Raw genomic sequence first — 10,345 nt, 5'->3', positions numbered from 1 at the left:
GTCAGATGGTCAAAACAGAACATCAATTATTTATGGGATTACACAATCTACTTCTTCCAGATTGGAAATGAGATATGTTGATTGTTGGTTTCCTCATTGGACTATGGAAGTCAAGTTTCATAAAGAATAATATATGATCGATCAAGGATTCTCTCGCTAAGTTAAACTCGGAAGGGCATCCTTGGGACTTGTGCTTAGCTCGCGGGAAGAAAAAATAATTGGGGAAAGCATCTATCGCTGGAATAGTTTATGTACAATAACAATTATCACTGGAGCATTCATATATCACTTTAGGAGGCTCTTTATGGAAGATCATTCACACACATGCTAGACCAAAGTGGGGAAGCACTATGACGTATAGCAACCAATGGTTTAATGGACGTTGAAACAAATAGAAATGCTCAATAACCACCTAAAGGAAGTTGATGGCTAAAAAAAATGCAGTTAATGCTCGAGAGACTTGGAAGTTTAATTGGATAATTTAGTGTACCTGAAAATGAAGACATTTCAGAGAGGATCTAAGACTCAGGAGCTAAGGAAGCTTAAGCCGAGATACATGGGACCGTACCCCATTGTGGAGCGGATTGGAGTAGTGGCTTTACAGATTACAATTATCAGTTGAGTTGTTATACTTCCATGATGTCTTACATGTGTCAGTTTTGAGGAAGATCAAGAGAGAGCCAAAGCTCATTTTGCAACAGCCGCCAAGTGCCATGGTAAAAAGAAAATTCTACGCACCTCGCCAGCCAGTAGATATTATAATTTGGCAAGTAAAAGTGGTTCAGGGGATGATGACCATGTTGGTCAAAGTTTGTTGAGAAAGAGACAAGATCCAGAAAGACACTTCGGATACTAAGTCTTAGATGAGAATAAACTATCCACAATTTTTGACGATGAAACGGAGCAGCCGAATCAGATTTTTCAAGGACGAATTCCAATTAAGCGGAGAAGAATTGTAACGACCCGGATTTGTCAAATTGGTTTGATTCATTTTAAATATAGCTTTAAACCAAACCCAACTATTTTCCATGTGGTTTAGCATAACCGGGTGTCCTTATATATATATATTAACTTACCTATCTCCTTATTCTAAAACCTAAAGACGTGTGCCGTCATTGTTCAACAAAGCTTGCGTGATCCATCTTCTTCATCATCTCTTCCTCCCGCTCTTTCTCGACGTCTCGCTGACGCCTTGCCACACCAAAGATGAAACACCACCACCGGAGATGTAGTTGTGTTGCCGGAGATCGGATAGCACCATTACCCGTGGAGAAAAGTGAGAGATAGGGCTAGATGGAGACCTTACTTGCGCTTGAAGTTATCAAGTGTCCACTCTATTTAATTGATGCACCATTGTCGGTCTGTTTGACGCTCCAGCCTGTCATCCCGCCGCGGATCCATGTTGTGGAGAGCCATCAATGCTAAGTCGTTGACGTTACGTATTGGTTGGTGATATGAGCACGTGATCAAAGATGATAAGTCACCGTCACCGTAGTCACTCGCCTCTGTTCGTACCACCGCTCAGGTGATCCAAGTGTTGATCACGAGCCGCCACGAGTCACAAACTACCGGAGACCAAAGATGGATCCATCGTTTCAGCCTGATCCGCCGCAATCATCAACCGTAAGTCACCGGAGATGTGGGCCATGCCACTAGATAGTCGTGCCGTGATCACCGAAGATCATACCAACCACCGTCCCTTGTTAGCTAAGTGTTATCTTCCTTTACTTGTAGTACAAGCAACATCAATAGCATAAGCCCTAATCGTATCATGCCATGCGCAGGAAGAAACGTGGAACTATAGGTGAGAATTATTTGATAAATAATTCATGCTAAAGCCTAGACCGTGAAACATATTTGTTTCCGATCCAGCCGAAGGTGACGGTCTTTTCTCGAATTTCTCTTACACAAATATATTCTATTTTTAATACGAAAGAAGTATATAGTGCTTATTACTTAAATGTAGAAGTGTGTGATTCAAACAATTTGTTACTATATATATAGTTTCACATCAAATATATATATTTTGCCAAATGATACTTTCTATACGTGAAAAATACTTTTATATGGATCATTCATAGTTGGAATTTTAAAATTTTGAATAATTCACATATATACCATATTGTGTTGACATAATGAGCTTTCGTCAGTTGTATATATTATTCCATAAAATATTGTTGAATGATTCTTATAATGTAAGTATAGATTTGTATAACAAATAATGAATCGTAAGATTTGTATAATAAATACTGCAACCTCTTCTTTTTGATTGATTGCAATAACTGAGAGGTTTTTTTTATAACGAAAAGTTCATGTATTGCATGCATGCATCGATTGACCCTTTTTGCAGTAGTTTCTCCAAAATTTAACTTGCGCATCTTTGCTAATATATATACCAAATCTTATAATAAACTAGAGTCTTCGTCCGTGCGGAAAATGGGATTAGATATATTTGGTGTAGTATTAAAATCTTTTAAATAAATTTATTATTATTTTTTGTTATATTATTATTTAGGTTGAGTTTATTTTTATAATTTTGATTAATTTTTATTTTTCATTTTGGTTTTTTTTTATGTTAGACTTTTATAATATGTTTAAAATCCATAGAGCTGTAAAATGAATAGCATGACTAACATTCCAAATGGGAAAATTACTCTAATGTGATTTTTTTATCTAAGTTGTTTATTTTTTCTACAAATCATTATTTTTTGTAATTTTTTGTTATTTTGTATTTAAAATTTTGAGAAATATTTATGGAATTTATAGTAAAATATCATTGCTGGTGCTTGGGTTTAGTGAAGATTACATTGATTTTAATTAACTATTAACTATTGTTAGTTCTTAATCCTTATATAATTTAGGAAACTATTTTTATGAAACTATTTGTTTTTCACCCTATATAGTCAGTTGTACACATATGTGGACATACAATAGATTTTTTAGTAATCACATTTTTTCTTCCTTATTTTCTATTGCATTTTTTAGTACAGTAGAAACTCTGTAAATTAGCAATCCTAAAGTTAATAAACATCATAATAAGAATTTGGAATGAGAGTGTTGTATTTTCCAAAACAATGGGAATGTTGGTGGTTCATGCGCATCAACTTTTATATTAAATCCCGTTTGTTATGTCGTTTATTTTTTCATTTATCAGTAGCTTATGTAATCAACTTGTTTTGCTCAGCAGTAGCTTATATTATTTAAGTTCCAACGCATATGTGGTGATGTTTGATCTGTTTATTGTTTGATTTGTCAATCTTTTGTGGTTGTCTAGAGTAAAGTAGATCAGTTATGGAATAAAAGTTTGGTATAACTCATGTGCAGAAGCAGAGGAAAGTTATTATCGTTACCAAGAACAGATACTAAGGTCTTAGGACAAAAAAATGGAAATCGTAGATAAGATGGTGGACATTTTTACGAAGAGGAAGTGTAGATGCGATGAGATTTTTCGAGTTGGGGAGCCTGAAATTATTTTAAAATAAATCAGTGAACATAACTTAGTAATAGAAATCAATTTATTTAGTTCATAGTATAGGTAGATGTACTTGATAGTAGTGAGATATCCATCATCAGGGTAGGAGTTTTTGCCTTGACTTTTTCAGTTGATAGCTAAAATACTGAGAAACATATAAATGTGAATTATTAGATAAATAATCACTAAAAACATATTGAGTGTGATTCTGATTTTAAAATTTTACTTACTCTCATGGGAATGAAGGCGGTTGAAGATTTTTTTGTAGACTATGTTCTTCACTTTTTGGGGGTGTGAATCTTCGCCTTTAATGATTTTTAGTCCTGCTCTGCTTGTTACACGTGAGAGTGCTACATAGAGTTGTCCATGTGCGAAGACCGGTAAGACCGGTTTAGGAAGATATAGGAGAACCTCTTTTAAACTTTGCCCCTGACTTTTGTTGATTGTCATTGCATAACACAATCTAATAAGAAATTGTCGTCGATGTAAAGTGAACGGTAGCTTTGTTTCATCATGCAAGAGAACAATCCTTGGTATCAATACTTCTTTTCCAATGTGTGAGCCAGTGATTATTTCTTCCTTAAGCACTCGTTCGCCTATGTAGGTTAGGATCATACGGGTACCATTACATAATCCTTTTCTCTGATTTATGTTTCGCAGAAGCATAACCGGGGGCCCAACTTTGAGAGTGAGCTTATGAGAAGGCAATCCTGGAAATTCCAAGGAATTGAGATACTCAATCGCGTATAATGTATCATTTTGATCAGATTGAGTGTCTGAAATCTCAAAGCTATCGTAACTGTAGTAGTCTTTTGACTTCCCGTCAGTTTTGGAGATTGTGTATGCATTGATCTCATCGACTGTTTCATTTCGAGGTGTGAGTATAGCTCTATCAGTGTAGGAGCTTTGGGAGGCCTTTATCTTCTTGAATTCTCCATATGTGGCATCAACAACTTGTTTTAAAGAGTCATCCTTAATTTCTCGAACCAGTGAGTTGTCGACAATTATCATCTGTTCATGGTAGCCATCATCCTCATCCTCTTGCACTGATTGTGTGCGACCTTCCCCGACTTTGAGAAGCCACTCAGAGAACTCCTTCTCGTCTTGATTGACTCGCATATTTGTTTTCAAAGAGAACTTATGGCAGCTATCCCATAGATATGAATGACTTATTGAAGCTATGACAGTATCAGCTCTATTCCCTTGTGGAATTACTGGCAAGATCTGTCTAAAATCACCACCTAACAAAACTGTCTTGCCGCCAAAAGTCTGATCCTTTGCGGGTGAATTTTTCTTAGACATTATGTCCTTCAACGTTTTGTCTAGTGCTTCGAAAGCATGCTTATGAGTCATAGGTGCCTCATCCCAAATTATGAGGTCTGTTTTCACGATTAGTTCGGCCAGCATTGTACCTGGTTTGATGTTGCAGAGCTTATCTTTAGAGAGCTTTAAAGGAATATTAAAGCGAGAATGAGTTGTTCTCCCGTTAGGCAGGAGCAATGCAGCTATACCTGAAGTGTCAACCGGCAAAACGATCTTCTTTCTTGAGCGAAGTCTGGATATAATGGTTTGGTATAGGAAACTTTTCCCTGTGCCTCATGCGCCATGTATAAAGAATAACGTTCCATCCTTTTTATCAACAGAGTCTAAGACTGATTCGTAAATTGCACGTTGCTCAGCATTAAGTAGGCTGTACTGCCTGTCATGTCTTAGTGTTTCGTCAGTAACATTGTAATCCATTTCTTGGTTCCACAAACTGCTCCCCAATTCTTTTAGGAAAACATGTTTGATCTTCGGCATCTCTTTAATATCATTTAGTGAGCGTTCATTCATGCGCATCAACTTTTCCACTTCAATCAACGTGTACTGCTCAAACATCTCATCATCCAGTTCTAGATTTCCGTGACCCAAAAGCCTTCATCTCTTGTAAAGTATATCCTCGCTCATTGACTTCCATGATTGTTCCCATAACTTTTTAGGGCTCGTAACGAAGCAATTATTCAGGAATGTGACAAACATATCTCGGAGTTGGAATGGGGTAGCCGATCTAGCAGCCTCTGACATACTCTCGTGCCATTCAACATCATTGTCCAAATAGCCTCGTGCGTGGCAAACCGATTTAAAGTCGGGGTATTTCACATCGTTAAACGTTTTAAGCTCGTCATAACTTCTAGGACCCTTAATCTTATTTATGAGGATCCTTAGATAGTACCGATCACCTGATGATGGATGGACCGCTACGATTCTCCAATTGCTTTTCCCTCCTAGTGTTGTTCCATACTAAATATTCAGGTATTTTCACATAAGTCAACGTTCGTGCAAACTCTGACCTTCTGCATAAGACCATCCATTCAATTAACATTGTCTTCTCAATACCAGGCTTGCGAACTACACGGCCGAGGTTATCAGATTCTTTAACGGTGATATTATGTTCACCTTCTAAGTGAATGATAAGCTTCTCAACTGATGGCTTTCTTTTGTGTATGTGGAATGCAAATGTCCGCCACATAGACTCACAAGCTCATAGATATCGAGCATCGATGAATTCTTGGATCTCATTCCGTTGCTTGATAACTTTATCCTTTGGTTCGCTAGAGGCCACTGCGTCAGAGGTAGTTGCCGTACACCCTTTTTCTATAACTGCGGATGCTCTGTCAACACCCTTGGTTATGTACTTGAACAAATATTTTACTGCACTCGTACGATTACACCATTCAACATTAATATGAGCTTCGTACTTCTTCAGGAGCTTAATGCTATGAGGCACAACAAAGTTGTTGTTTAGAAATGCCCCATCATTTACCACAGACACATCATCAATCCGACGCCGCGAAATAATACATACCCAGACTTATCAATCGAAGTATTTTCATTATACGGTCGAGGATAGTTTTTGGTGCACACATTCTTCTCCATACATGGTGACTTCCGATTAGCGTCACCAAATGGTCCATGGATCATGTGTTTTATTACTAAATTGTAAGCTTATGCGTCTTCTTCTTTGTTTGGGAGCTCGGCTGAAATAATCTCATCTATCTCCTCTGCACTCGGTGTTCTGTAAGAGTTTCCCAACCACAATAATATATGTGCATGTGGGAGCCCTCCTTTTTGAAACTCTATCCTGTGGAGAGCTGCTGTGTATGGCCTGAAAAAAGTTCCGTTTTTGAAATCCTTGAATAGATGATCTAACTTCATTTTAAAGACTCGACATTCTATGTCTGGTCTATCATTGGGAAAGTCTCCACCATATTTCTCAAGATGCTCTTTAATCTCCCTCCAATTAGGATTTTCCGTCATTGTGATAAACAAATCTGGATTCTCATATACTCTGCAAATAGCCATCGCATCATGATATTTTTCGACTAAGTAACATGGCCGACCGGTGAAACTTGGCGGCAGTATGAACCTTTGGCCAATAATTTTAGCATCAGTGTCACCCTTGCCAACAGCATCGAGTACATTACTGTAGAGCTCGGCTCTCAGGACATCTTGATTATTCCTCGCCCACCGTAACCGATCTTCATCAATTGACGTATAGACGTCCACAACATATTGATGGAGGAGACGACCGCCTTTAATCAATGTCATCCCTTGGTTAAGCCGTGTCTGTATCTGGGCAGCGTAGAATTGGCGTAGGGTTAGGAATTACCTCGTTCTTGAAGTGCTTGTCTCAAGATGTAACAGGATGTCGGGGTGAAAACCATACTCACCATATGGAAACAGAAGAGGATATTGGAGGTTCATGTATAGAGGGTGATCATCACGTATCTGCTGCAATGTGTCAGATTAGAATTGGACCACTATATCTCGTTCTCCAATTGTTGATGACATATCCTCTACGATAAGGCCTGCGACCTCACTCATACTCGGAAGATCGTACTCTTTCCCTTTCCCTTTATTTGGGAGCAACCTAATAGTAAACTCTTTCCCGTTTCTTTCGTAGTAGTCACGTGCCCGTCGAAAAAACTTAGCTAAACAATTATTCTTGTCAATCATCTCGATTAGGCGCGTTAAGGTTGTCGCATCAAGATTACCTTCTGTTGAGGTTTGACCCATCGCGTTTAACCGGTTTCTGACTTCGTTACTGGTATCAAATATATAAAGCTGGAGATATTCTGGGAGACGTCCTTGTTGCGGTATAAGCGAGCCAATTCTATGGTGAGTTTGACCTTGGATCTGAATAGTGTAAGGACCAGGCGCATGCACCACACCATAATCCATTTTTATCCCAACTGATGTGAAAGCCATTACAGAATTATATACTCGGATAGTATTCCGAAACCATCTAGAATGAAGAAGTTCATCTAACAGGGCTGGAGGTTGGTTGATCGGAGGAAGCTTTATTTGGCCATGGTTACAGCAAATTCTGAATGTTGGTTCACCTGTTTGGGGTCCGTCTCAGTGCTCTCTGAAGTCCACATTAATGCACCACATTTTGTGCTTGTAACGATTGGGTTCTCTTCGGCTTTAGATGTGGAGCCCTTATCTGATTTAAATTGAGTTTGAAATTGTTAACACATAGTGTGTTTAATATCTAAGAATTGTTGTTGAGTTTAATATTTCATAAGATTTACAGTACAACCTCTATAAGTAAATACTTGATAAATTAATAATTTATATAAATTAATAAATTTTGCTTGTCCCAAGTTTGGGCCAGTACGAAATTTAACACAAAACTATTAAATAATAAAATAATTATTTTTTAGAAAATTTTATGTAAATTTTATGAAAGTACTATTATATTGTTTGGTTGTAGTCATAATGAAATGATCTTTATAATCTCTTTAACATTTAACATTGTTTTATGAGATTTAGTAATAATGTATATGCAATATACATTTTATACTCCAAATTATATAATTAAATAAAAAATGTCAAATTTGAAAAATAACAATTATCAAATATATACTAAGTTCTTATATTTTTCTTATTTAGAATAAATATATAGTATGTACCCTTTTTTTTGTCGACTGTGTCGCAAGCCATGTGGACCTGACTGACCATCTAAATATAATATAAACAATGAATATCAGAATTATAAATAGATTTATCCTAAATAGATTTGGCTGATTATGATGCTTACATTGTGACAGTGCTGAAATTCGTTTTGATAGCAAGATAGCCCTTCTCATGTTACGTGCATTTTTTTGTTTGACTAATATGTTTTAAAATAATTAGTTTAACATGATATAGATACTGGAGTAACGTTTCTTACCATAAGAGTTGCAAATATCACAGCCACCTGTTTGTTTAAATGTGAAACCCACTTAGTTATACGAATTGTTATTCAAAAAAGAATGTTATCATAATCCATATAAACTTACAGTTATAGAATTTCGGTTTGAATGTTGGTTGATCGTTTATTAGACGAACTGAGAAATACTCATAATTAAAAAAAATTCCAATACAACATTTTAGGTGGAAAAAATGTATATCTTACAATAAATACACACCTTTCGATTTCGTACGTGATCCGATTGGACATCCTCGTTTTCTTTTTTGTGTTACTCTGGACGAAGCTTCAGTATTTCAAAAAATAGCTAAGTACTTATTTGTTCTGACAAAATATATAATAATCAGACCATTAGACTTTATTTAGTTTAATGCTTTAATCCCCAAAATCCATATCCCCTAGACTATATTTGCGAAGTGATTTATACACATGCCGTCACTATAACCATTCTCGCTGAAAAAGATGACATGGCACTTAAAATAGATCACATGGTTTTAGAAAATAATGACATAAAAAGATGACATGACACTTAAAATAGATGACATGGTTTTAGAAAATATTGACATAGCATCGTATTAATTGTAAGATGTAAAATTTCCTTATAAAAATTTAAATTCTTTTGCAGAAATTTTAAATATGGTAATAAAAATAACTCATATATCATCATTAATGTCAATTTTCCGTATAAATATTTATTTATGGTAAACTATTAAATATATTAATAATTCATATATCACAATTAAAATAATAATATATATGTATATATGTATCTCACATTAATAAAAATAAACTAAATAAAGTAACACTAATCCAAAAACAAATTGATAGTTAAATATTTAAACATTATTCAAATTTATCTGTTCGTCTTCATCATTTAAATTAACAAAAAGATTTTTCAGTTTAAGTAAAACAAACAAAATCAAAATTTATTAGAATTTATATTTATATGTAAATATATATATATATATACATATATATGTATATATTTAAAACTAGATGGGAATAATCATTAAACACAATAATACAATTAAAACTATTTTTACAAAATCTAATTTTATCTTTATTAAAATTTGAATAAAATCAAATTTAAATAGTTATACCAAATCAAAAGAAATAAGATTATAAAAATACGTTTATGATTTTTATAACTATTGAAGTTAAAATATAAATTAATAATGTTGAAATATAAATCAAAATTTCCTTTTGAAATAAAAAAATGTTATGTTAAAAATTATTAGGAAAACTCCTATTGCTTTAAAAATATTAGTACCTTATGAACCAGCAATGATCTAAAATCTTGGAAAGTGTTTTAAAATAATATTTTGTTTGAAAAGTTCTTGTTCTTGTATATTAATATTTTGCATTATTTTCTGAAAAACTTCAAGTATAATGAAGTTCACAACTGTGTTTTAAAACAAAACTAGATCCCCGCGCCAGCGTGGATATGAATTTTCACTTTTTAATTATTTATTTTATTAAATGATGTATTTGTAAAATTCATTCATATTATATTCATTAAGTAAATATTTTTTTTTGCATCTTAAACTATCAATTTTTTACGAATATGTGATATCATATAATAAAATATTAAAAAATGAGTATACATTGTTAATTAGATAATTGTAAAAACATAAATTTTT

The 10,345-nt window shown here is 34.5% G+C and overlaps 1 protein-coding gene and 1 long non-coding RNA gene across 3 annotated transcripts; both read right to left on the bottom strand.

Moving 5' to 3' along the window:
- Window positions 1–3,011: 3,011 nt before the first annotated feature.
- LOC106328686 (ATP-dependent DNA helicase pif1-like) lies at window positions 3,012–8,113 on the bottom strand. 2 transcript variants are annotated; one of them, XM_013767178.1, is made up of 4 exons: window positions 4,273–8,113; window positions 3,703–4,182; window positions 3,546–3,617; window positions 3,012–3,462 (listed from the first exon to the last, which is right to left on the bottom strand). In XM_013767178.1, exons 1-3 carry the CDS (start codon window positions 4,877–4,879, stop codon window positions 3,610–3,612), a joined length of 1,095 nt encoding a protein of 364 aa, XP_013622632.1. In that variant the 5' UTR covers window positions 4,880–8,113; the 3' UTR covers window positions 3,012–3,462; window positions 3,546–3,609. The 2 variants fall into 2 exon arrangements, with proteins under 2 accessions (XP_013622632.1, XP_013622631.1); XM_013767177.1 differs by having other exon boundaries at window positions 3,703–8,113.
- A 249-nt stretch (window positions 8,114–8,362) lies between these two features.
- On the bottom strand, window positions 8,363–9,010 carry LOC106334235. Its single transcript, XR_001268561.1, has 5 exons — window positions 8,926–9,010; window positions 8,797–8,844; window positions 8,688–8,714; window positions 8,556–8,627; window positions 8,363–8,476 (listed from the first exon to the last, which is right to left on the bottom strand). It is a non-coding gene; the product is annotated as an uncharacterized LOC106334235 (long non-coding RNA).
- Window positions 9,011–10,345: the final 1,335 nt, after the last annotated feature.

The sequence above is a fragment of the Brassica oleracea genome, chromosome C3 (genome assembly GCF_000695525.1).
Source record: "Brassica oleracea var. oleracea cultivar TO1000 chromosome C3, BOL, whole genome shotgun sequence".
Lineage (NCBI taxonomy): Eukaryota > Viridiplantae > Streptophyta > Magnoliopsida > Brassicales > Brassicaceae > Brassica > Brassica oleracea.
The sequence above is the reverse complement of the archived record's forward strand: the minus strand, read 5'-3'. Positions and strand labels throughout refer to the sequence as shown.

Bases quoted from the DNA above. Each gene is read 5' to 3' on its own strand.
- LOC106328686 (XM_013767177.1), bottom strand. From the start codon at position 4,879: ATGCTGGCCGAACTAATCGTGAAAACAGACCTCATAATTTGGGATGAG.